We start from the raw sequence: 27,034 nt of genomic DNA, 5'->3' as shown, positions 1-27,034 counted from the left end.
GAACAGGGATGGGATTGGGAACAGGGATGGGATTGGGGACAGGGATGGAGTCAGAACAGGGATGGGATTGGGAACAGGGATGGGATTGGGACAGGGATGGGATTGGGGACAGGGATGGGATTGAGGACAGGGATGGGATTGGGGACAGGGATGGGATTGGGAACAGGGATGGGATTGGGGACAGGGATGGGATTGGGGACAGGGATGGAGTCAGAACAGGGATGGGATTGGGGACAGGGATGGAGTTGGGAACAGGGATGGGATTGGGGACAGGGATGGAGTTGGGAACAGGGATGGGATTGGGAACAGGGATGGGATTGGGACAGGGATGGGATTGGGGACAGGGATGGGATTGGGGACAGGGATGGGATTGGGGACAGGGATGGGATTGGGACAGGGATGGGATTGGGGACAGGGATGGAGTTGGGGACAGGGATGGAGTTGGGGACAGGGATGGAGTTGGGGACAGGGATGGAGTCAGGACAGGGACAATGTGAGGAACAGGGATGGGATTGGGGACAGGGATGGAGTCAGAACAGGGATGGGATTGGGAACAGGGATGGGATTGGGAACAGGGATGGGATTTGGGACAGGGATGGGATTGGGAACAGGGATGGGGTCAGGAACAGGGACACTGCTGGCAACAGGGATGGAGTTGGGAAGAGGGATGGGGCCAGGAACAGGGACAGTGGCAGGAACTTTGGCCCAGTTCCCTCAGCTCTGAACTCCTGCATTTGTCCTGCTGAGTGACCCAGAGCTGCTCCAGCACTGCCCAGCCTGGCTGCTGGGGAGAGGGGAGGCACAGGAGGGCTGGATGTGCTCCATTCCCATGGGATAACTCCAGGGAGCTGCTGCCTCCTGCCCAGGGTGTGGGAAGGGATTTGATGCCATTTTTGGTGCTGTTATCCAAACTCAGCATCACTCACCACAAACCCCAGAGCTCTCCAGCTGCAATCCTGGATCCTGCTCTGGGTGTGCCAGGCTCCTGATGATCCCACCTGGATCCTGATGATCCCACCTGGACCCTGATGATCCCACCTGGATCCTGGCTCTGGGAGTGCCAGGCTCCTGATGATCCCACCTGGATCCTGATGATCCCACCTGGATCCTGGCTCTGGGAGTGCCAGGCTCCTGATGATCCCAGCCTGGCTGCCCCAGGGCTCTGCCATCTGCACACACTGCTTCCTTTGCTCCCAAAGCTCTGCATTTCCCAGTGCTCCATGGGATGAGTGCTGCCAGAGGGAAAATCCCAGCAAATCCTGCACCAGCAAAGAGGGATTGGGACAGGAACCACGGGGAGAGGTCCCACTGCAGGATCTCAGCATCAGGCCAGGGATAAGCATGGAGTCATGGAATGCTTTGGGTTGGGAAGGACCTTAAAGCTCATCCCATGGCAGGGACACCTCCCACTGTCCCATTGCTCCAGCCCCAGTGTCCAGCCTGGAACTGAACATTCCAGGGATCCAGGGGCAGCCACAGCTGCTCTGGGAATCCCATCCCAGCCCCTCCCAGGGAACAATTCCTGTCCAAGATTTCATCAAACCCATTTGAAGCCATTCCCTGTGTCCTGTCCCTCCATTCCCTGTGTCTGTCCCTCCATTCCCTGTGTCCTGTCCCTCCATTCCCTGTGTCTGTCCCTCCATCCCTTGGGAATTGTCTCTCTCCATGTTTCCTGCAGCTCCTTCAGGCCCTGCAAGGCCACACTGAGCTCAGCCAAAGCTTCTCCTGTGCAGGTGAACAATCCCAGCTGTGCCAGCCTTTCCTGCCAGCAGAGCTGCTCCATCCTCTGCTCATCCTGCTGCCTCCTCTGGGCTCTGCAGCAGCTCCAGCTCCTCCCTGGGCTGGGATCCAGGGTCTCTGTGCCTGGGCAGCCCCAGGACAGGGGATGGGATCCATGCTTGGAGTCCCTGTGTTCCAACCCCACACATTGACTCTGTTCCAGCCTCAGTTTATTGCCTATTATCAATCAAAGTGAAATGCCAGGGGATTTTTCTGTGGGAAACAGAACAGAAGGGTTTTTGTGCTGGGTTTGCTGTGGGTGGAGCTGGGGAAGAAGCAATCCTCCTCCTTTTCAACTGGAGAAAACTCCCCAATTATTTGCACTGACTCTGCCCTGGGTGCATTTGCTTTGCTGGCCAGTGGCTGTTTGGGGCATGGAGGCAAATCCTGGCACACCTTGAAAGGAAAAGCAGCCTTGGTTTGACACTCCTGGCCCAGAGGTGATCTGTGCTCTCCAGAGTGGGGCTGGGGGGTCACAGAGGTGAATTTGGGATATTCCAGGATATTTTTCCCTGGCAGAGTGGTCAGGATTGGGATGAGCTGCCCAGGGAGGTTTGGAGTCCCTGTCTGGGGCAGTGCTCAGGACAGGCTGGATGTGGCCCTGGAGGTGATGCTGGGTGATTTTGAAGGTCTTTTCTGATGATTCTTTGGCCCTGTGAAAGCCACATGTGCAGGTAATTTACTGTTGATCTCAGTTTTTAAAAAAACCCATCCCATTCTGTGATCCAAACCCACTGGAGAATTTGGATGTGGCAGCTTTAATTAAATAGAAGTGTTGATACCTTGATTATTTCATGTTTGTTTCTTGGTATTTTAAGCAGTTTGATGGTTTATTGACTGCACCCAGACCATGGACACCTCTGCAAGGCTGGACTGGAACAGCCTGGGACAGTGGATGATGGGATGGGATAATGGGATGGGATAATGGGATTTAAGGTCCCTCTCACACCCAATTTGATGTAATTCTGTACCTGAATTTATGGGTGAGATTCAAAAGGAAAAAACCCCATGGAACATTTTTCTGTCATGTGGAAAAAGCAGGGGTGGATTTTGAATTTCAAGTGCAGCAGAGCAAACAAAGGTTTTGTTTTCCAGCCACTGCTGTGCCCTAGAAAACTCCCCTTTGAGGGACACCTCTCTTTGACTCTTTCCAAGAGGTTCCCTCCCCCCCCACAATTAAATCACAGCTGTCAACGTGATTGATTAATTTGCCATCAGAAGCTTTATTCCATTTGGTGAAGGATGGGAAGCACTGAGGGTGATAGAGCTCAGCTTTGCTAGGGCAGAGCTGAGTGGAGAATTCCAAACAAACACTGGAATCAAGGCAAAGGATTAAAATGTTCCCCCAGCTCCCAGCCCCTCCTCATTCCCTGAGCACTCCTGTGATGGTCACAGGTGGTTAAAACCCCTAAATGGACAAGAATCCCACTTATTTGTTTTAATTTGGGTTAAAAGGTGATGCCATGCTGAGCTTTTTGATGGGAATGGAGCTGATGATAAAATCATCCCCTTGGTGAGATCTGCTGGAAAATATTTGGATGGTAAAAGAGCTGCATGAATGGGCTTTGATTAATGGATGGTGTTTGGAAACAAAACTTTCCAAACAAAAGTAATAATTGTGCTCTATCTGGCAGAGGGGTTGATCAACAGGAATTCACTTTTTCCATTTCCTTGTGTGGAACAAACAAAGGAGGCTTAAAATTAGTAAATCCTTTAGTCATGGCATGGTGGAGTAATCCCAGAGTTATGGAATGGCTGAGTTGGAAAGCACCTTAAATCCCATCCAGAGCCACCCCAGCCATGGGGACAATCCCACTGTCCCATTGCTCCAGCCCCAATGTCTGAACATTCCAGGGATCCACAGCTGTGCCAGGGCTTCCCCACCCTCCCAGGGAACAATTTCTCCCTTATATCAAATTCCTTCCTCTCCTGTCCCTCCATCTCCTTGTGAAAAGCTCCTCTCCATGTTTCCTGAAGCCCCTCCAGGTACTGGAAATCTTCTCTAAGTTCCCCCCAGAGCTCTGATGATCCACAGCATCTCCAGCAGAGCCCTGAACCCCATCCCCTCCCTATAATACCCCCTTTTTTCTCCACAGACATAAAAGACAGAAAGGAAAACACATTAATGGCTCATGCAAGGTGCAGCAGAAAGCTCAGCAGGAGGAAGGAGCTCTGCAGCTCAGAGCAGTTGTGGTTTCCCCATCCCTGGCAGTGTCCCAGGCCAGGCTGGATGGGTTTGGAGCAGCCTGGGACAGTGGAAGGTGTCCCTGCCATGGCAGGGCTGGCGTGGGATGAGTTTGGAGCTAATAAAGTTCCCTCTGGGCAGTGCCAGGGTGTCAGAGGGCAGCTGCAGCACTTCAGGGAGCTCTGTCTGTCTGTCCTTCCCCAGGGCAGATGATCACTCCAAAATCAATTTGTGATCATCAGCACTTCCTGCAGCTCTGGGAGAGTTTTTATTTCAGCAGGAGCTGAGGAGGGGCAGTTTGGGCTCAGCTTTGGAGGTCACTTCCACCCTCAGTGAAGCTCCAGTGAGTGCCCAGTGCTGACCTGCAGGAGGAAGAGAAGGAATTGCCCAGGAGAAGGAACTGAGTGTTCTCCTGCTCAGCCAGGTGCTGCTCCCAGGTAAGGACTTCAATGCTGATGGAATTTGCACAAGCTCAGCCCACACAGGTGAGCAGGGAGGAAACACAACCCCTGCCCTGAGCCCATGTGCTCACCTGGGGATGGCTGGGGAGCCCCAGGATGGATTGGGGTGGGAGGGACCCCACAGCCCACCCAGAGCCCCCCTGCCATGGTGCTGCAGTCAGGGGTCTCTGTGAATTCTCCAGAGAGAAATCAGAGTGCAGGGATTGAATTAAAGCCTTGGGATGGGTTAAAGCACATCAACCCACTCACACATAAAGTAGATATTTAAGTAAAAGCCATTTAGTAGTTTTAGTGTGAGTTCTGATGTCCTTAGTAAGTGAAAGGTTTTAGATTCCAGACTAGCAGAGCAAGTTCTAGTGAAGGTTTAAACACACTGATATCTTCAGTGGAGGCTCTAGGCCACAGCTGTAGACAGAACTCAGACATAATAGCGTTATAGTAAGAATATTTCCTATATTTTCTAGATAGAACAAATAGATTGTATGTGTGGTTTATACATAACCTGGTGTGCTAAGAAACCAGAATTCTAATAAGTTAAGGAGTGGTGAGTTTGCATCTTAGATTGTTGGAAAAATCCTATATAAGAGTTTGTATTGGTAGAGTTGGTGCTTTCAGCCATTCACTTATTGCTGCTGCTTTGCTGTTGCTTTTTGCTATTTTGAGGCTGATGTGCTTTGTAATAAGATGTGCTTTGTAATAGACAACCTTTTTAACTATCAGCTGCTTTGCTTATTTAAGTTAATTCAATGAAGGAGGAGCCAAGAGCTCAGAGTTGGTGCCCTGAGCAGTGCAGGTCAGAGAACCTCACATGGGGACACCTCCCCAAATTCCAGGAGAAGCTGTGGCTGTCTCAGCCCTGCAAGTGTCCAAGGCCAGGCTGGGACAGTGGAAATCCCAGCCCATGGAATTGGATGATCCTCAAGGTCCCTCCCAACCCAAACCATTCCTGATCCCATGAGCTGCCTCCTCTGCTGCTGCTCAGGAAGGTGTTTTGGGAGCAGCTCCCAAAGTTCTGGCTCTGCCTTGTCAGGGAAATTCACCCATAAACACCAGAGGTTTGTGTCCAAAAAGGAGACAGAGGAGTCCTTTTGGCTTTGTTGGAATAAAGGGAGAGCCCATGGGACATTCCCCTGGGATCTCAGATTTTTGGAGCAATCAGCCTCCTTTTATCCCAATTTCCCTCTCTCTGTCCCCATTGATTGAGGCACAGACTCTCCTGAGATACCTGAGATTCCCCTCTAATGTACAACCCTCCCTGTTAATTTTTAATTCTTATACAGTTCATAGTTTCCCCCGTTGCTTCTTTCATCTTTCACTATCCAATTTCATTTCTCAGCAAACCTACAGTCTGTTTGTGAAGACAAATCTCTTTTCCCATTCATCAATCAGTGGAATCCATCCCATCGTTTCTTTTCCCTCTCAATGCTGGTTTTATCTCCCAGCAGATCCACAGCTCATTTGTAAAGACAAACCCATCATTCCTCTCAGCCTGAAGACCATTAATGAGCTTTTCACTCACCACACTTGGGGTGAATTTGCTCCTCCTAACGTGGTGGAATCCCTGGAAAATTGGGGTAGGGAGGGATGAGCAGCAATCCCACAGCAGCTCTCCAGGGAAGGCAGCAGAGGTGCAGCTGCACATCCTGAGCCCCTCACTGCCCTGGGAATCAGTGGGGCAGGAGCAGAGGCTTTTTCATCTTTCCACATCATTTCCCAAGCCTGTGATATGAAATTGTTCCTGGCCTGATCACCACTACTTTTAGCCACTCATCTTGCATGGTAACTGCATCTCATGCAAACACATTTTCTTGCCATTTCTACTTCCTTTACTTGTAACCAGCCTGTTGCTTCCACTGCAATTCTCCAAATCAAGCACTGAATTAGTTCAACCCATTATTAACAGCAGATTACTGACTGAGTGCAATAATGAAGATTAAAAATACCAATCATTCTCTATTTTGCTGTGCATTGGTTAATTTGATGTTACAGCTTTACTACATAATGGGTCAGTTTTGTACCTTCTTCCCTTTTGAAGCAACACCTACATTGGGAATGAGCTGGTGCTGCCCAGGGGAAAACCAGCCCAGCAGGAAGACACAGAGAGCTGCTGGAGAGAAAACTTATCAGGGCCTCACACCATAACACAGGCACTTGAAAAGAAGAGGAAATGAGATAAAGAAATGACTCAGGGCTGCTGCTGCCTCTGAAAAACTTCCTTGATAAGGGAGGCAAGGCTGGGGCTCATGTGCTGAGGGGGCTGTGGGCAGAAAGTTTCAGCTCAGTTAACAGAAAAGTTTTTTCTTTTTTAGTTTTGTTTCTCAGGCCAGAAGGTTCCCCATGCCCTGTGATTTGGCTCTTTTTCTGAACTGGGGGTATTTCTGAGGTACTTCCTTTTGCATGGAGGAACCTCCTCTCCTGGCATTCCTCAGGGATTTGGTGCAAATTCCTGGGAGTTTGGAGAGGAAGTTTGGACAGATCCTTTCCCCTGCCCCATTGGGGCATCTTGGATCTTTCATTCTTCTGACATGAAAATTTCTGAGCACAAAACCTCTCTGGTTTTTGGTGTACTGGGAGATCTTTCCCCATGGAAAGGGAACTCAGGGGTTGGAGCTGCCCAGGGAGGTTTGGGGTCCCCATCCCTGCAGGTGGCACCTGGAGGTGGCACTGGGGTGACAAGGTGGGGACAAGGTGGGGATGGGGAACTTCCTGGGCTGGGAGGGATTTTCCAGCCCCAGGGATTTGGGGATTGTGTGACCTGCTGATGAAAATGGGGATATAAAATTCCCTCTGAGGTGATTGGATTCTGTGATTTGGATTGGAGGAAAATCCAAAGGTTCAATGATGTTTTTGCTGAAGGGTCACCCTGTCAGAGGAGATCAGGCAGGTCAGGATTCCAATATTTTAAATGCTGGGAGGATGAACCAACCTCCAGTGGTGTGAGGATCCAAGGCCAGGCTGGACACTGGGACAGTGTTTAGTGTCCCCATGGCAAGGGAGGGACAAAATGATCTGTAGGGTCCCTTCCAACCCAAACCAGTCTGGGATTCTCTGCATTTCAGAGTGCAACCACTTTTCCCAGCTGCAGCCAACCCCACAGCTCTGCTGCCTTTGCTGTGCCCTGAGCTGGGGGATTTGCTGATCCCAATCCTGCAAGGGAAGCTCTGGATCCTGGCAGAGATTGTGCAGATTTGGGGTGGGGGGGACCAGATGCTCCAAACCTTTATTTGTAGGACTTTGGGGTTGTATTAATGCTGGGATAGCAGCAGGTGAATTAATGGTGTGTCCTGGTTTGAGGGACAGGTGTCTGCCAAGAAAGGAAGATTCTCTTTGAAATGGTGAATGGAAACCCCCTCCCTCCAAATTATTATTATCATTTTGAAATTAAGGGGCTCTCAGGCAAAGAGATGGGAATGAGGAATAACAGTTCTTTCCTAGGACAATTCAAATAGCAATGCAGCATTACACAGAACAATCCCAACCCTGCCAGAGTCAGAATCCAAGCTGGCACAGTCAGTCAGTCAGGGTGGTGGCACAGTCCCATTCCATGGTGCTGCATCCTCCTGCAGGGGCAGATGTGGCTCAGCTGGAGCAGTGCTCCTGGAGAAGGTGCAGTTTCCTCTGAAGCTCCAGGGATGATGTGCAAGGCTCTGGTTTTCCTCTGGAATGCAGTGGGAAGAAGGTTCCTTGGTGTCCAAATGTCAGTTTTTCTCTGGGTAGGAAAGGCTTGGCTCCTGCCCTGGCTGGAGCATCTCCCAGTGGGATGATGGAATTTTCTCAGCCATGCCCTGGGACTCAGTGGCCATGAAGAGGAGATATCTCCTGGAGGGAGGATGGGCTGTGGGAAGATAAAGATGATTGCCCAGCTGGTTTAAAGATGGCCCATGAGCAGAGAATATGTGCCAGGAGATCAGGGGCACTGCCCCACATGGGGACAGAACACACATTGCTGGACACAGCCTGGATTGAGACCCAAGTCCTGGTGACATTTATTCCTCTTGGGTTTTGCTGGAATCCCATCCTTGACTTGGCAAACCTCGATCCAAAGTGGTTCCTGCAGGGTTTGGGCTGAAGTTCCCCCCAGAGGGAACTGTGGCAGCTGAGCTCTGTGATGTTTGGGGTGGGGATGGGGAAGGGTCTGGTCACCTCCTGACCCCTTATCCTGGGACCTGCCAGGAGCTGAGCCCAGGGCAGCAGCAGAACAAGTTATTTCTGAATTATTGAATGAATCCTGAATCATTTCTCCCTCCCTCTTGCTCAGGAGCCCAGAGAGCTCTGCCAGTGGGGGTTTGTACAGCTCTGGCCCTTCCCCCTGATTTTCAGGGGTTACCATGCCTCAGATAAAGATCTGGACAGGAACATGTCAGACCTCATCTATTCCTGTGCAGGGGTCACAGCAGCAAGCAAAAGGGAAAACTCACTGAAAGTATAAAGTGCATTTTCTGCTCCCCATTCTTATTTCAGTATTTCTTTCCTGAAAACAAATTTAAACCCAAAGGCTTCCAGGAATGCAGTTTAAAGAGATCTGCAGGACCCTGTGCTGTGAAATGTCCTTTGTCACCTTCCAGGGAAAACTTCCTGAGGGATCCCATCACTCCACAGGTTATCATTGAGCTGGGGAAAATCAAATTTGTAGCTACTGACAGATCCAGGAGGGCAAAGAAAATTTGTAAACAGAGTTGGAGCTGTTTAAAAATATATTAAATAATTATGTCTCTGTAACAGGCTCTCTCAAATTCCCCCAAAGTCAAATAGAAGTTACAGATTGGCTTCTAGAACAGGATCTGCTCTAAGGGAGACACAACCCTGGGCTGGGAGTGACACTGGTGGGACTGGGAGGGGAGGGGAACCCACCCAGACCCTGAGATCTCATAGAATTAATCCTAAAGTGGGTTGGGTTGGAAAGGACCTTAAAGATCATCTCATTCCATGCAGGGACACCTCCCACTGTCCCATTGCTCCAGCCCCAGTGTCCAACCTGGAATTGAACATTCCAGGGATCCAGGGGCAGCCACAGCTGCTCTGGGAATCCCATCCCAGCCCCTCATCACCATCACAGGGTTATAAATGAAAAACAAAAGTCTCAATATTCAGCAAAACTTAGATTTCTTTATTTTATATAGCCAGAGCAGTGGGGGTACATGGGGGTCACTGCCCACTCCAAGCTCCACCCAGCTTGGGTTTGCAGCTCCTTTTATGCATGGTTTCCTTGTAGTCACCAATAATTGTTATTTTTTTGCTGTCATAATTCTGCCAGGTGAGCAGTGGTGGTCTGTGGGACATGAAGCCTCTGGACAATTTGTCAATGCCACAGATAACCATCTGCTCTTGGTAGATAAATGACACAAGTCAGGAAATCTGGTCTCAGGGATAGGCTGCAATTGATCACACAAAGGCAGGAAATCTGATTTTGCAGGATCTGTTGGGCTGTGTGAAATCCTTGTTTGGCAAGCTGTCACTAGACACAACTCCTTTAGAAAACATAATATTCATAACAGGGGCTTTTAAAACAGAATTATCTAATCATGTATTTTCCTTTCTTTAGTGTCATGCTTCATTTCAGATTTAAATATTCTGGTTTATACAAACCCAGGGGACAGTGATGGCTCCCCGTGCCCCACAGCTCCCTCCAGGCACCTGTCCCACCCCAAAGCTCCCATCCCACACCCTCCCAGCTGCTCAGGGAAGTGACAGGATCTGCTTTTGTCCCAGATTTCCCCCCTGAGGAGGAAGCAGGGCCTGGCTCTGCAGTCCCTGACCACCCACACCCTCCTGCTCTTCCTCCTCCTCCTCCTCCTCCCTCAGCCCAGCCTGGATCTCTCCTGGATCCAGAGCCCTGTGACCACCCCAGAGGGAGCCTTTGCTGCCCCAACCCCATTTCTGAGCCTCCTGCATTGCTGATTTCATCCATTTATTTCACCAAATTGGTTTATCCAGAAGTGCAGTTTCCCCAATCAGCTCCAGCCCATCCTCAGTGGGTTTGTTCGTTTATAAAGGCAAAATCTTCTCTTTGAATTCAGAATATAAATTCAGGAAAACTGAATTTGGCTGCCCTGGAGGGGAGAAATGGAGCAGAAATTTTACCAGAGACTGGGGCCAGTGTGGGAAATGAATCCCACAACCTGCTCCTTCTTTTAGATGAGCAACAGCTCAGGCAGGGAGAGCAGGGGGGCACCCTCACCCTGAGAAAAATGGAATAAAGCTCTGGGAACGTGGGCAGCAAGAAAATTATGAGATCTTTCCATCCATTTGTTTAAAGGCCTCAATCACCACCTCCATTCCTCTCTCCAGCTGCTGCCCAGGCAAAACATGGCAGCAAGGAGGGGTCATCCCATCCCATCCCATCCCATTATCCCATCCCATCCCATTATCCCATCCCATCCCATCCCCATCCCATCCCATCCCATCCCATCCCATCCCATCCATCCCATCCCATCCCATCCCATCCATCCCATCCCATCCCATCCCATCCCATCTCATCCCATCCCATCCCATCCCATCCCATCTCATCATCCATCCCATCCCATCCCCATCCCATCCCATCCCATCCCCATACCATCCCATCCCAATCCATCCCATCCCATCCCATCCCATCCATCCCAATTCCCTACCATCCCATTCCCATCCCATCCCATCCAATCCCATCCCATCCCCATTATCCCATCCCATCCCATTATCCCATCCCCATTCCCATTATCCCATCCCCATTATCCCATCCCCATTCCCATTATCCCATCCCCATTATCCCATCCCCATTATCCCATCCCCATTCCCATTATCCCATCCCATCCCATCCCATCATCCCATCCTATCCCATTATCCCATCCCTGTTTATTGCAGCTGATGAGAGTCTGGAGGCCCCTGTCCCTGTCCCTGTCCCCATTCCCTGTTCCCATTCCCTGTCCCTGTCCCCATTCCCTGTCCCTGTTCCCTGTCCCTGTCCCCATTCCCTGTCCCTGTCCCCATTCCCTGTCCCTGTCCCCGTCCCTGTCCCCATTCCCTGTTCCCTGTTCCCAGTCCCTGTCCCTGTCCCCATTCCCATTCCCTGTCCCTGTCCATCTATGGGATGGATGTGCCCTGGCCCCAGGATTGCTGAGTGGGTGCTACCCCACATCAGCAGCATCCTCTGAAGGAGCTCAAACTCATCTTCCAAATCTGATAAATCCATTTTGTAGCTTCCAGGTGGGCACTGATGAACCCCCTCTGCCTCAGGGGTAACCACAGACACCTGTGTTGAGGGTGAAATTTTGGGTTTTGGATGTTTTGGTGGTGGCTGGAGTGAGCTCCCTTCAGTGAGGGGTTTGAAATGAGCTCCCCTTCCTCCTCACCCCAAAATGTGCAACATCCCTGGAGGATGGAGCTGGAAGAGTGTAAGGGCAGAAAAACTGGGAATGTCCCAACACCCAGAACCTCCCTGGAGCTCAGAGCTCAGAGCTCAGATCTAGGGGGCTGCAGCACCCAGGGAGGGGCTGGGGCTGGCCCAGGAGGGATTTGGGGTGGATTTTAGGGCAAGGTTCTTCCCCCAGAGGTGCTGGCACTGCCCAGGCTCCCCAGGGAATGGGCACAGCTCCAGGAGTGTTTGTACAGCACTGCCAGGAATGGGATTTTTGGGGGGTCTGGGCAGGGCAAAGCTGGATCCAAGATCCCAGTGGGTTTATTCCCAATCAGCAATTCCATATTTCCCTTTTTGCTGTGCTGCTCTGCCTCTGGCTCCACATTTCCCATGCCAGCACCTCCCACCTGGGCACCTGCAGCTGGGCATGGCTCCTGCTGCCCTCCCTCCTTCCCTCCCTCCTTCCCTCCCTCCTTCCCTCCCTCCCTCCTCCCTCCCAGCCCAGGAGTGTCCCTGCTCTCCTCTCCAGGACAGTGGCACTGGGCTGGTGGCCCTGCAGCCACCCAGGGCTTTTCCAGAGCTGCCATCTCCCCATCCTCCTGCCCCTGGAGCTCTGCAGCCTCCAGGTCTGTCTGGGATGGGAACAGGGCTGGGGGGAAACTGGGAAGCTGCAGAGCCCAGCAGAGCTGGGCAGATGGAGGAGCAGAGCTGGGGCTCTGCTGCTGCTCCAGCCATGCCAGGGTTTGCTCCTTGGTGCTGGGAGCAGCTGCATCCCAGGGGATCAACTGGATATGGGTTTTTTTTTTTTAGGGAGGATTGCTGGTTTTTCCACTTTGGAATAGTGGGATATATACACTGTGTGCAAGAAAAGGGAATTTCTGGGTGTGATCAGAGGAAAGTGTGGCTTTGGGGAGAATTCCCAAACAGGGAACCAACAGGTGCTGCTGTCCAAAGGCACAGCAGGAGCTGTGCCCAGGTGGGCAGTGAAGAACAGCCCTGAACAAGGAGCTGCAGGTTTGGCACAGGCAGTGGGGGCTGCAGGAGCTGTTTGCAGCTCCCAGAGCTGCAGATCCCTCCCTGCAGCAGCTCCTCCTGCCAGGATGTGCTGCTGCCCCAGCTGGGGCAAAAGCTCTGCCCTGGATGCTGCTGGGGTTGCAAAATTCCCAGGAGCTGGGGTGAGGAAATGGAGCTGCCTTGTGCAATGGAGAAGAACAGTGTCTGACCTACTCATCCCTGGAGGAATGGCAGGGAAACGAGCCAGGGAGGTCAGTGCAGCCTTTAAGGAGGTGGAGAAGCACCAGAACATTTGGAAGGCAGAAATTCTGGGAGGTGGGTGATGTGCTGTGCTGATTTTCCCTCTGAGAGTGGCACAGGCTTTGTTTCTGTGTCATCAGACCCCAAGAAGCTGTGAGAGAGCTGTGTCTGCTGAAGGTGAGTTCCTGGGATCCTGGGGCTGGCTGCTGATGCTTTGGGCAGCAACAGGAGAGAGGGTGGGAGATGTTTGCTTGGTGGAAATGAAAATTGAGGGGCTCTGATTTGGGAGAGCTGAGAAAACGGTGTTAAAATCTGTCATTTCACATCCACCTCTGATTGTGTGATAGATATCACATTTAAAACATCAGCAGGGAAGAGAAATAGAGGCAGCCAGGAGTCAGATTTCATGGAATCCTGGAATGGTTTGGGCTGGGAGGGATGTTAGAGATCATCCCATCCCACCCCATCCATGGGCAGGGACACCTCCCACTGTCCCATTGCTCCAGCCTGGAACTGAACATTCCAGGGATCCAGGGGCAGCCACAGCTGCTCTGGCAATTCCATCCCAGCCCCTCCCAGGGAACAATTCCTGATTCCCAAGATCCCATTAAACCCATTTGAAGCCATTCCCTGTGTCCTGTCCCTCCATTCCCTGTGTCCTGTCCCTCCATTCCCTGTGTCCTGTCCCTCCATTCCCTGTGTCCTGTCCCTCCATTCCCTGTGTCTGTCCCTCCATTCCCTGTGTCTGTCCCTCCATCCCTTGGGAATTGTCTCTCTCCATGTTTCCTGCAGCTCCTTCAGGCCCTGCAAGGCCACACTGAGCTCAGCCAAAGCTTCTCCTGTGCAGGTGAACAATCCCAGCTGTGCCAGCCTTTCCTGCCAGCAGAGCTGCTCCATCCTCTGCTCATCCTGCTGCCTCCTCTGGGCTCTCTGCAGCACCCAATGCTCGAGGACAAAATTCCTGTTGAGCTCCAAAGCTGAGTGTCACCAATGTTGGGTGCATTCCAGGACAGAAATTTTCCTCTCCTCTTTCAAACCCTGCCTTGGGCAGCCCCTGAACCTCTGGAGCTGCTGGAGATCAGCCCAGCTCAGACAGGGCAGGGCTGGAGCTGCAGGTGCCACTGGGCTGGGAGCCCTGGATTGGTATCAGGATCCAGATGAGGGAGCAGGATCCAGGATTGGGATCAGGATCCAGATGAGGGAGCAGATCCAGGATTGGGATCAGGATCCAGATGAGGGAGCAGATCCAGGATTGGGAACAGGATCCAGGTGTGGGAGCAGGATCCAGGAGTGGGAGCAGGATCCAGGAGTGGGAGCAGGATCCAGGTGTGGGAGCAGGATCAAGGATTGGGAGCAGGATCCAGGAGTGGGAGCAGGATCCAGGTGTGGGAGCAGGATCAAGGATTGGGAGCAGGATCCAGGTGTGGGAGCAGGATCCAGGTGTGGGAGCAGGATCCAGGTGTGGGAGCAGGATCCAGGAGTGGGAGCAGGATCAAGGATTGGGAGCAGGATCCAGGAGTGGGAACAGGATCCAGGTGTGGGATCAGGATCCAAGAGTGGGAGCAGGATCCAGGTGTGGGATCAGGATCCAGGTGTGGGATCAGGATCCAGGTGTGGGAGCAGGATCCAGGATTGGGATCAGGATCCAGGAGTGGGAGCAGGATCCAGGAGTGGGATCAGGATCCAAGAGTGGGAGCAGGATCCAAGTGTGGGAGCAGGATCCAGGATTGGGAGCAGGATCCAGGAGTGGGAGCAGATCCAGGAGTGGGAGCAGGATCCAGGTGAGGGAGCAGGATCAAGGATTGGGAGCAGGATCCAGGAGTGGGAGCAGGATCCAGGAGTGGGAGCAGGGAGAGCTGTTGTGCTGTGTCTTTTTGGGAAGCTGCCAGGTGTGAGTCCAGCCAGTCCCAGAGCTGCAGCAGCTCCATCAGGTGCCAGAGCAGCTGCAATTCCCTGTGCTTGGACTCCAACATCAACCAGAACCCCAGACTGGTTTGGGCTGGAGGGAACTCAAATCCCACCCAGTGCCCCCCTGCCCAAATCCCAAATCCCAAATCCCAAAAATGTCCTGCCTGGCCTTGGATGGAGCTGCAGGAAACATGGAGAGAGACAATTCCCAAGGGATGGAGGGACAGGACACAGGGAATGGAGGGACAGACACAGGGAATGGCTCTTGTTGAGGTTGGTGACTCTTTTTGAGTTTGAGATCTCTCACTGCACAGTATTTGGTGGTCTGATTTTGTTTTGTTTTTCCAGCTCGAGCATTGAAGGAAGAGTTAGAAGCTGTCTTTTGAGGTTTTTAAGGTTGTTTATTTTTTTTCTTTAAGGAATTGTTTTTTTACAGAGGTCTGTTCAGCAGGTCAGTTGGGGGCACACTGCCTGTCCTCTGGGCAGGTCTTATTTTTGATACTATAAATTACATACATGATGTTTACAATTACTTTTTAATACACGACTTTTACATTGCACTGTCCAGCTTTCTCCCAAACTAATTTAAAAGTGCCATTCTAACCCAAAAATAGATGCCACAAAGGAGAAGAAATAAAGACAAACTACACCTAAATTCTTTTATTTTAGCTTTGGACACCTTATTGTAAATAATTTTATAAATTTACTTTTCTACTTTCTAACAATTTAATTTATGCTCTACTTATTTTTTGGGACTTGTAATTCTTACTGTAATGATGGTAATTTTTCCCAGGGACTAAAATCAAACTCAAGGGATCTTGGGCTCTGTGCCAAAGCCTTTGAACCCCCTGCCTGGGTCTGGAGGCATCCAGGGAAAACAGGGGAACATTTTGGATTCCCACAGCCCCCAGTGCCAGGGGGCAGGGCTGGGTGGGATCTTGGGCAGGAATTGTTCCCTGGCAGGGTGGGCAGGTCTGGCACAGGGTGCCCAGAGCAGCTGTGGCTGCCCCTGGATCCCTGGCAGTGCCCTGCACCCTCTGGGGGAAGAACCTTTCCCTAAAATCCATCCCAAAGCCCACCTGGGCCAGCTGCAGCCTCTCCCTGTCCCAGGGCAGAGATCAGAGCTGTCCCTCTGCCTGGGACACTCCCCAAGCCTGGGGGGGCACAGGGAGGGAATCCTGAGCTTGGCCCAGCAGCAGGGAGATTTGGGGTGAGCTCTGTGCCAGCTCCACACCCTGGCAGCTCACCTGTGCACCCCAAGGTGCTCTGGAGGGGCTGCTGGGCATGGACTCAGCCCTGGCTGGGTTGAAGATAGAAGATGAGAACAGGCCCACCCTGCTCTCTGGGGTGTCCTGGTTTGAAGGACAGGTGTCTGCCAATTTCTCTTTGAAATGGAGAATGTAAACCCCCTCCCTCCAAATTATTATTATCATTTTGAAATTAAGGGGCTCTCAGGCAAAGAGATGGGAATTAGGAATAACAGTTCTTTCCTAGGACAATTCAAATAGCAATGCAGCATTACACAGAACAATGCCAACCCTGCCAGAGTCAGAATCCAAGCTGGCACAGTCAGTCAGTCAGGGTGGTGGCACAGTCCCATTCCATGGTGCTGCATCCTCCTGCAGGGGCAGATGTGGCTCAGCTGGAGCAGTGCTCCTGGAGAAGGTGCAGTTTCCTCTGAAGCTCCAGGGATGATGTGCAAGGCTCTGGTTTTCCTCTGGAATGCAGTGGGAAGAAGGTTCCCTGGTGTCCAAATGTCAGTTTTTCTCTGGGTAGGAAAGGCTTGGCTCCTGCCCTGGCTGGAGCATCTCCCAGTGGGATGATGGAATTTTCTCAGCCATGCCCTGGGACTCAGTGGCCATGAACAGGAGATATCTCCTGGAGGGAGGATGGGCTGTGGGAAGATAAAGATGATTGCCCAGCTGGTTTAAAGATGGCCCATGAGCAGAGAATATGTGCCAGGAGATCAGGGGCACTGCCCCACCTGGGGACAGAACACACATTGCTGGACACATCCTGTACTGAGACCAAAAGGAGGGGAACCAGCAAAGGGAGACAGAGGAAATCCCACCCTGATCTGATTTTTATCCTTTTCCAGCCAAAGGAAGGCAGCAGAGCCAAGGACAGAAATCAAGATGTTGGTGCTGTCCAACAGCACAGCCCTGAACCTGCTCCTGTCCAAACTGCTGCAGAACTGCCTGGAACAGAGCAACAGCTCAGCCCCTGCTCAGGTGAGCAGCTCAGGCAGCAGCCTGGAGATCATCTACGTGCTGCTGATGCTGGGGCTGTTTGGGTTCTTCACCCTGGGGGTGATGGTGACCAACCTGCAGGCGCGACGCCACGAGGGGCCCCGCGACCCCTACAGCACCTACATCACTGCTGACACCTGGCAGCAGCAGGACAGGCTGCACCTGCAGGCCAGGATCATCGAGAACTACAAACTCTGCTGCGTCCTGGAGAACCAGCTGGCCGTGGAGCAGCCGGGCAGCAAGATCCCTGAGGAGAAATCTGCCTAGGGGAAGGGATTTTCCTGGGATCTTCCTAGAGAAAGGGCTGTGCGTGGTACAAGGATGATGTGGGTAATTGTACTGGTTTGAAGGACAGGTGTCTGCTAAGAAAAGCAGAAGTTTCTCTTTGAAATGGGGAATGTAAACCCCCTCCCTCCAAATTATTATAAATTTGAAATTAAGGGGCTCTCAGGCAAAGAGATGGGAATTAGGAATAACAGTTCTTTCCTAGGACAATTCAAATAGCAATGCAGCATTACACAGAACAATCCCAACCCTGCCAGAGCCAGAATCCAAGCTGGCACAGTCAGTCAGTCAGGGTGGTGGCACAGTCCCATTCCATGGTGCTGCATCCTCCTGCAGGGGCAGATGTGGCTCAGCTGGAGCAGTGCTCCTGGAGAAGGTGCAGTTTCCTCTGAAGCTCCAGGGATGATGTGCAAGGCTCTGGTTTTCCTCTGGAATGCAGTGGGAAGAAGGTTCCTTGGTGTCCAAATGTCAGTTTTTCTCTGGGTAGGAAAGGCTTGGCTCCTACCCTGGCTGGAGCATCTCCCAGTGGGATGATGGAATTTTCTCAGCCATGCCCTGGGACTCAGTGGCCATGAACAGGAGATATCTCCTGGAGGGAGGATGGGCTGTGGGAAGATAAAGATGATTGCCCAGCTGGTTTAAAGATGGCCCATGAGCAGAGAATATGTGCCAGGAGATCAGGGGCACTGCCCCACCTGGGGACAGAACACACATTGATGGACACATCCTGCATTGAGACCAAGACAGTGACTCTTGTCACTATTGAGCTACGAGTGAAGAGTAATAGCAACACACTTCCTCTTGGGCAAAAGAAGCACTTTATTGAATATTTATATTCAATATACCCTATATTTATAGGATGGTTTGTGAATTTAAGCCAGGACAGGAGTTTATTTGGTAACAGGAGAAAACATCCCAGGTCATGTAGATCCCACACCGTCCCATGGACAACACCAGGTGCCAATCTGTGTTATTAATTCCTTTCTGTCTGTAAGAAAGATCATCCTGGGGTAGCTGGGCAAGTTTAACAGCCTGGGAGAGAACCTGAGCTAGAGCTCAAACAGCTCAGAACCTGGGGAAAGGCCGGGCTGGAATTTTCCTTGGCATCCAACCATGTCCACAGATGCTGGCCAGGGGAGCTGCTGGTGCTCTGCAGAGCCAGAACAGAGTCTGGCCAGGCTGGAGGAGCAGTGCTGGTGAAGCTGATGGCTCTGGGATGTGCCAGGGCTGCCCCAGTTTTCTTGGGATCACCGTGGGGCCAAGCTCGGGATGCGCACGGAATTATTGTGGATTCATCAGCTTCACCTCCTGAACAAAACCTGAGGCTGGCTGGGATTTTGGGAATAAATCCAGCCCTGGCAGGGTGGGCAGGGGCTGGGATGGAATTGCCAGAGCAGCTGTGGCTGCCCCTGGATCCCTGGCAGTGCCCAAGGCCAGGCTGGAGCAGCCTGGGACAGTGGGAGGTGTCCCTGCCATGGGAATGGGATGAGTTTTATCTCCCTCCCAACCCAAACCATTCTGGGATTCTCCACAAAGGCAAATCTTGGTGTTGCTGGTGTGAAATTAGAGCCTAATTAGGATTTCATTAGAGACAAACATAGGGCAGGGTGTTCATTGCCAAGCATGGCTTAGACAATCATTTTCCAGCAAGACCAAATTCTCCCAAGAAAAAGCAGCTGAAAGATTTCATTTGCATTTTTTGTCCAGCTTAGAATAATGATTTTATAAATTGTACAATGCTACTATTCCCTTCAGAATCATGTCCCCATTAGTGATAAAATATTAGGAGAAGTTTCCCATTTTTTTCTGAAATATATTTCCATGGAAGAATGCAGATTTTGGAGGGAAACTTTAGTGACTGTGCTGGGTGTGGCACTTGGGCACATGGTTTAATGCTGGATTTAGGGTTGGACACTCAAAACATGAGGTTGGTTTTTAAAAAAGATATTTATATAGTGCCTACCATTAATCTGAAGACAAGATTCACATTTTTGGTGTCTGGAGCAGCTTGGAAAATCTCCAGCAGCTTAATTATCCCAGTCACTTTTTCCTCTAGAGGAATGGAAACCCAGATTTGGAAAAATGTTGATTTCTCAGCTTGGGCATTGCTCTTTTGGGATCTCACTGTTTAGGACTTGCCCTGGGAGAGGATCTGCAGAGCCAGGACCCTGGACTTGGCTTAAACTTGCACCAAAATTTGCCTTTAATGGCATTAAACCCTTTAATAACTTTAAACCTTTAATTCATTAAAACAACCAAAATTTGCCTTTAATGGCATTAAACCCTTTAATAAATTGAAACCTTTAATTCATGAAAACAACCAAAAATTGCCTTAAATGGCATTAAACCCTTTAATTAATTAAAAACCTTTAATTGATGAAAACATTAAAACCTTCCATTACATTCAACCCTTTGAATGAATTTTGTCCCCAGGGCTCCCTCCTGCAGCTCTCCCTGCACCCCAGGTATTTTCAGGGATTTTGGGTCATTTTATTTTCATGAAATAAATTCTGGGTCATTTTATTTTCATGACATAAATTTTGGGTCATTTTATTTTCATGAAATAAATTTTGGGTCATTTTATTTTCATAGCTCCAGGGGGATTATTTGTGAGGAGGGTGATGCTCAGCATTACTTGCATCTTTTTTTTTTTTTTTTTTTTTTTTTTTTGAGCAGCTCTGCCTTTTTATTTAATTACAATTTAAAAAGAGGGGAGGTCTCACAGCTCAGCCACCCCTTGAGAGCCTGTTGATTATTCCCATGTGGGATTGCACCTTTCACTCTTGGAGATATCTCCCCTCCTGCCGTTTTTCCACTTGTAGAAAGCAATAAAATGGGAATTTCAAGCACAGATGTTGTTTTTTCCTCCCAGCCTGCTGGGCAGGCTCAGGGGGGGGGGCACCCACTCACCTGTTCCCTCTCTCCACCTGACTGAGCAGGTGCTGGGATCTCCCCCAGGGCACCCACACCTGCACAAACATCAACGTGTCAGCAGCAAATTCCTCTCCTGGAGCTGACTGGGGACAAGGCAGGGAGGGACAGGACACAGGGAATGGCTCCCGAGTAGGGTTAGATGGGATATTGGGAATTAGGAATTGTTCCCTGGGAGGGGCTGGGATGGGATTCCCAGATTTGCTGTGGCTGCCCCTGGCAGTGCCCAGCCCCAAATCCAATCCTCCTGCCAGCCCCAAATCAATCCACTGGCCCAGAGCTGTGAGAGTGCTGCAGGCTCAGCTTTGGGCAGCCAGGTGCCAGTTCCAGCTGGGAGGAAAGGTGAGTGCAAAGCTGAGGGAAATCTATCCAAGGGATGACTCCTGGTGTTTCTATCCAGGTGTTTCTATCCAGGTGTTTATTCCCAGGTATTTCTATCCAGGTGTTTCTATCCAGGTGTTTATTTACAGGTTTTTATTTCCAGATATTTATATCCAGGTGTTTATTTCCAGGTGTTTTCAACCAGGTATTTCTATCCAGGTGTTTCTATCCAGGTGTTTATTTCCAGATATTTATATCCAGGTGTTTATTTCCAGGTGTTTTCAACCAGGTATTTCTATCCAGGTGTTTATTTCCAGGTGTTTTCAACCAGGTGTTTCTATCCAGGTATTTATGCCCAGGTGTTTATTCCCAGGTGTTTATTTCCAGTTGTTTCTATCCAGGTGTTTGTTTACATCCAGGTGTTTCTATCCAGGTGTTTGTTTATTTCCAGGTGTTTATATCCATGTGTTTCTATCCAGGTGGTCATTTCCAGATGTTTCTATTAATGTGTTTCTATTCAGGTGTTGCTATCCAGGTATTTATTTCCAGGTATTTCTATCCAGGTGTTTCAATCCACGTGTTTATTCCCAGGTGTTTCTATCCAGGTGTTTTTATCCAGGTGTTTTCAACCAGGTGTTTCTATCCAGGTATTTATTCTTAGGTGCTTATTCCCAGGTGCTTATTTATTTCCAGGTGTTTATTTGCATGTGTTTATATCCAGGTGTTTATTTCCAGATATTTATTCCCAGGTGTTTCTATCCAGGTGTTTATTTATTTCCAGGTGTTTCTATCCAGGTGTTCATTTCCAGGTGTTTATTTATTTCCAGGTGTTTCTATCCAGGTGTTTATTTCTAGATATTTATTCCCAGGTGTTTCTATCCAGGTGTTCATTTCCAGGTGTTTATTTCCAGATGCTCATATCCAGATGTTTCTATCCATGCATTTCTAGCCCAGAGCCAGGGAAGCCAATCTGTGCTGACCTGAGGCAGCTCTGGCCTGCTGAGACTCAGGGCTCACCCTTTGCCCTCCCCACCCTGGAGAACTCCAAGCTCTGATTTCCCATCTCATGGAGAACTTGCACCCACAGCAGGTGGGTTTGGATTTTACCAGCAGAAATCTTCAGAGCTGCAGGGATGGGAGATCAAACCCCTGGGATGAAAAATCCAGCTGGAAAACCCTTCCCAGCCAAAGGCTGGGCGAGTCTGAGCTCCCCTGTGTCATTTGGAGTTATCAGTGCTGTCTTTATTTGCAGCTGGCTGGGTCAGACCTGCTAAATCTGGAAACTTGTTCAGAGACAAGCAGGAGGAAGCTGATAAAAACAGAAGATCGGGGCAATCAGAAGCGAGCAGAACATTCTTTACAGCTGATAACTGCTCTTATCTCGTGTAATATTTCTCTGGCATCCTGTTTCAGTTTTACACATTGTTATCAGGGATCCAAACTCGGTCCCCAACCTCCTGACCCAGCTGGAGCCCTGCAGCAGCCCTGGGTCAGCAGCCACCAGGAGCTGCCCTGGGGTGACATCCAGAGGGACCTGGGGCAGCTCCAGGAGTGCCCGTGGCAACCCCATGAGGTTCAAGGGCAGCTGGGATAACCCTGGGATGGATCCAGGCTGGGATGAGCAGATGGAGCAGCCCTGGGAGAGCTGGAGCTGCCCAGCCCAGAGCCCTGTGCCCAGTGTGGGATCAGGAAAGGGATTGGGATTGGGATTGGGATTGGGATTGGGATTGGGATTGGGATTGGGACTGGGATTGGGATTGTGCCTGCAGAGCTGCCCCAGCCCTGCCCCAGCCAGGGAGGAGCTGGAGCTGCTGCAGAGCCCAGAGGAGGCAGCAGGATGAGCAGAGGATGGAGCAGCTCTGCTGGCAGGAAAGGCTGGCACAGCTGGGATTGTTCACCTGCACAGGAGAAGCTTTGGCTGAGCTCAGTGTGGCCTTGCAGGGCCTGAAGGAGCTGCAGGAAACATGGAGAGAGACAATTCCCAAGGGATGGAGGGACAGGACACAGGGAATGGAGGGACAGGACACAGGGGATGGCTCCCACTGCCAGAAGTAAGGCTAATATTGGATATTAAGAATTGTTCCCTGGGAGGGGCTGGGATGGAATTGCCAGAGCAGCTGTGGCTGCCCCTGGATCCCTGGAATGTTCAGTTCCAGGTTGGACACTGGGGCTGGAGCAATGGGACAGTGGGAGGTGTCCCTGCCCATGGTTTGTGTTGGAATGGGATGAACTTTAAGGTCCTTTCCAAGCCAGCCTGGGATTCTGTGACTTCCCCCTGAGGATCAGGGTTGATCCCCAGTTTTTGGTCCCCAGGGAATGCTCCTGAGGCACAGCCCCCCCAGCTCTGTCCCTGCCTCCCACCACCCCATTCTCACCCCTCCCCAGGTTTCCCTGCCCCCTCTCCCCAGCTCTATCAGGAGCATCTCTCCCATTGTTCCCAGGCCTGAGCTCTGTTTCCTTTTTCCTTGTGACCTGCAGCTCCAGGGGCAGCAGGGATTTCTCAGGGCATGGACTCAGCAGCTGCTGTGCTGAACCTCCAGCCTGGGCTCTTTATCCAGGCACCTTCAGGCACTTCCAGGACTTTTTGTCCTGGCAGGGTTTTCTCAAGGCTTTATTTTCTGCTTCCCACCCAATAGTGCCAAGGGGAGCTGGGAAAATGGTGCAGACAAGGATCTCACACCAACCCTGCACCTGCAGGCAGATCCTTCTCATTCCACTCTGCAACTTCCCCATTCCCAGGGACCTGGGGCTGGATTGGACCCTGAGGGATAAAACATCCAATCCTCCCCAGATTTTTATTTTTTTTCACCTTAATATGCAGAAGTTGTGGTGCAGGGATAGGGAAACCAGCATGGACATCACTCAGGGACCCTCTGAGCTTTACCCACAACCCAAAATCCACCCTCTGCTCTCTTTCTGTTTCTGGCTTCCCCTCAAAAAAAGCAAATCTCTCTTTACCACCACCCCAGCTGTGTTTCCATCCAGATCCTAACCTGCAGAAAGGGATTGTGACAGAAAAAAAGGCATTTAGAATAAAAGCAACAAGCTAGGGAACACCCTGGTTGATGCCAGAGCCCCAGGAGCATTTGGGCACCTCAGCCAGGGATGCTCAGGGTGGGATTGTTGGGGGGTCTGGGCAGGGCCAGGGGTTGGATTCAATCCCTGTGGGTCCCTTCCAGCTCAGGATATTCCATTATTTGCTCCTGATCCCATCCCAGAGCTGCTGCACAGCTCAGTGCACAGCACAGGCAATGGAAAAAAAAAAGATTATTTCATAAACAAATCATTTAACCCAACCTCTGCACATTAAAAAGCCTCTCCTGGATTTTTCCATGTGTTTTTTGCTCCTCATTTTCACTCCCAGAAGTCACTGAAGTGGAGAAATCACCAGGAGCTGGGAAGGATCCTTCTTTTCTCCAGCTCTGGGCAGGTTTCCTCTTCCCTCCTGAATTTCCTTTAGTGGGAACCAACCCAGGAGCACATTCCCTGCTCCAGCTGCTCCAATTTATTTATTCACTGGACTTTTTCTGGGATCTGGAGAGAATGAAGCTGCCTGTGGAGTTTTCAAAAAAGAGAACAGAGCTGTCCCAGCCTGCTGTGCTCACCAGATGTGTTTGGGGGTTTATTCCAGCAGTGTAATGGGTTTTATTCCATTAGATTTCCCATCCCAGGGAGATGGTCTTTAAATTCCCTTCCAGCTCCCACACTCTGGATTCTCTGGTGATTTTGGGAATTCCAGGTGGATTTTGAGGAGCTCCTCAGAGCAGAAATGATGTTCAGAGCTCTGTCCCAGCTGTGCTGACAGGGCAGAGCTTTTCCCAGTGTTTTTTTCCTGTGCCCTCCTCTGATCCCTGATGTGAAACAGTGAAACACCAGAGGTAAAAAGCTCTTTGAGAAGTTCCATGAATATTTTCTGCTTTTATCAGGGTGTGCCAGTTGTGCCTGAAAATGCCTTATTTTCAGAAAATTTAGTGTTTATGAGCAGTCCAGCTGAAATGCAACTTCCTTAAACTTTCTTTGCATTGTCAAAATAAAAATATATCAGAAATCAGAAAAAAGATTTTCTCAGGGAATAGCTATTATATATCATTACTATCAACATTCAAAAGAAAAATTCCCTGTGCTGTAGACTTAGATTTATCCTGAATTAAGTCATAACACTGAAGTTTGCCAAACAGTGGAAAATGGGAGAAAATGAGGTCTGGCTGTCAAATCAAACAAGTTGTGGCAGCCAACCACTGGCTTGGTGATGTGAGACTCGGTGGATTGACAATAAATGAAGGGAAATTCAAAAAGGGAAGACATGAAAAGTTGCAATACCCACATAAACACAGCAAATTTTGTCACTGTTTTGTAAATCTCTGTAGTTCAACCCCTTGCCCATCCTTCCATCCTTAAATGTTTGCTGAATTTCTCAGAGTGACGTGAGGTGTTCTTTTTATTTTTTTTTTTTTTTACTCTGGGATCTTTTTGAGCCAACCTAATGTTGAATTTCCCTGCCCTGCTCCTCCCCTGTGTCCCCAGCACCAGCCCTGGCTGTCCCGGGGTGATGTTGTCCTGACCAGGGGCTCCTTAATCATGAGCTGGAAACAGGATGTGAAGCACAGGATGGGAGTGGCAGCACCTTCATTCTGCCCTGGAGGTGACACTGCAGTCGTGTGCCTGGAGCCCAGCCCAAAACGTGAACCCAAAAAAACGGGCATTGATTCATTCAATCCATTGTTTTATCGTTATTAGTGTGTTTGTTCCCCAGGCACAATTAAAGGCTGATGTGCAGGGGTTTTGCTGCCAGGGCTGAGTCACAGTGGCAGGAGCTGGAAGTGGCTCTGAGCCAGGATTTGGGATGGGCTGGGATCAGGAACAGGCTGGGGCTCCTCCTGTGCCACAGGACAGGTCCTGGCAGCTCCTGGTGACCTGGCACTTTCAGGGATGTGCAGAGGATGAAGCTGCCTGTGGAGCTTTCAGAAAGGAGAACAGAGCTGTCCCAGCCTGCTGTGCTCACCAGATGTGTTTGGGGGTTTATTCCAGCAGTTTAATGGGTTTTATTCCATTACATTTCCCATCCCAGAAGGAGGATGAGCCTGCACCTCCTGCAGGGACCACACCAGCGTGTCCCAGTTGGTCACCAGTGCCTGTTCTGGGGAAATCCATCAATTCCCAGGGCAGGGGGCTCAGATGAACCCATTTCACCTGGAAATCTTCAGGAGAGGGGGAAAGGAACCCAAAAATTCCAGTGTCAGGGACAGCACCCATCCCAGAGCTCTCCCAGATCCCAAATATTCCTGCTCTGTGAGACCTCCTGCTTCCATTTCTGGCAATTCCTGGGCAGATCCCATCCCTGTGGATTTAGGAATGCCCAACTGCCCATGGGGTCCCAGCAGCATCAAAAAAATGGAATTTTGTGGTAAAGGGAGGGTCTGAGGAGGGCAGGAAAGCAGCAAAATCTGTGGAGATCTGTCCTGGGGAGTCCTGTGTCAGCGGGGTGGTGAGAAAGCTGAATTATTTCAGAGCCAGTCAGGCTGGAAAAAAAAATAAGAAAGAAACTGAACTGCCTGGGATTTTTATCATCAAAATCCCTCATTGTTCAATGTCCAGTAACATCTCACACAAACTCTCTTCTTTCATGGGATGTGCTGAGTTCTCCAGTGTTCTCCTCATGCTGAGGAGGAATTTTGGGAATACCTGGGGCTCCTTGTAGGAAAAAGCATCTCAGGAGTGCAGAGAGTGCTCCTGCAGATTGGCAGGAGCTGTTCTCACACCTACACTGAGGCTGAGAGAGACAAACAGGTGCTGGGAACCAGACTCAGAATTGGGAATGGGATCCATGAGCTGCTCTGACCTGCACTGGGACCATCCTTGCAAAGCTGGAGTGCTCTGGGTTGGGAGTGTCAGGGAAATTCATCCACAAACACCAGAGGTTTGTGTCCAAAAATGAGACAGAGGAGTCCTTTTGGCTTTATTGGAATAAAGGGAGAGGCCATGGGACATTCCCCTGGGATCTCCAATTTTTGGAGCACACAGCCTCCTTTTATCCTAATTTGTCTTTACAAACAAGTTGTGGATCTGCTGGGAGATAAAACCAGCACTGAGGGATAAAAGAAACAATGGGATGGATTCCACTGATTGATGAATGGGAAAAGAGATTTGCCTTTACAAACAAACTGTAGGTTTGCTGAGAAATGAAATTGGATATCAGAAGATGAAAGAAGCAACGGGGGAAAACTATGAATTGTGTAAGAATTAAAAATTAACAGGGAGGGTTGTACATTAGAGGGGAATCTCAGGTATCTCAGGGGAGTCTGTGCCTCTCAAGTGCCTCAGCCCATGGGAA

The 27,034-nt window shown here is 50.4% G+C and overlaps 3 protein-coding genes across 4 annotated transcripts in view; all 3 read left to right on the top strand.

Moving 5' to 3' along the window:
* The window catches only part of IFNAR2 (interferon alpha and beta receptor subunit 2), an 844,054-nt gene that overhangs the window by 514,788 nt on the left and 302,232 nt on the right, over positions 1–27,034 (top strand). Inside the window, exons 11-12 of one of the 2 annotated variants that reach the window (XR_013775121.1) lie at positions 15,822–15,916; positions 22,821–22,901. The gene's annotated coding sequence lies outside the window, so the exon portion shown is untranslated. Of the gene's footprint in view, positions 1–15,821; positions 15,917–22,820; positions 22,902–27,034 lie in introns of those variants that run through there. The other variant, XR_013775120.1, reaches the window with a different exon arrangement.
* LOC306805356 (uncharacterized protein) overlaps positions 1–27,034 on the top strand; it is a 77,772-nt gene that overhangs the window by 40,881 nt on the left and 9,857 nt on the right. The gene's annotated exons all lie outside the window — the stretch shown is intronic.
* Positions 17,053–17,433, top strand: KCNE1 (potassium voltage-gated channel subfamily E regulatory subunit 1; the record flags this gene model as incomplete). Its single annotated transcript, XM_079298235.1, has 1 exon — positions 17,053–17,433. The coding sequence occupies one exon, from the start codon at positions 17,053–17,055 to the stop codon at positions 17,431–17,433; it is 381 nt and encodes a 126-aa protein (XP_079154361.1).

Source organism: Erithacus rubecula, assembly GCF_903797595.1.
Source record: "Erithacus rubecula genome assembly, chromosome: 1".
Taxonomy (NCBI): Eukaryota; Metazoa; Chordata; class Aves; order Passeriformes; family Muscicapidae; genus Erithacus; species Erithacus rubecula.
The sequence above is the reverse complement of the archived record's forward strand: the minus strand, read 5'-3'. Positions and strand labels throughout refer to the sequence as shown.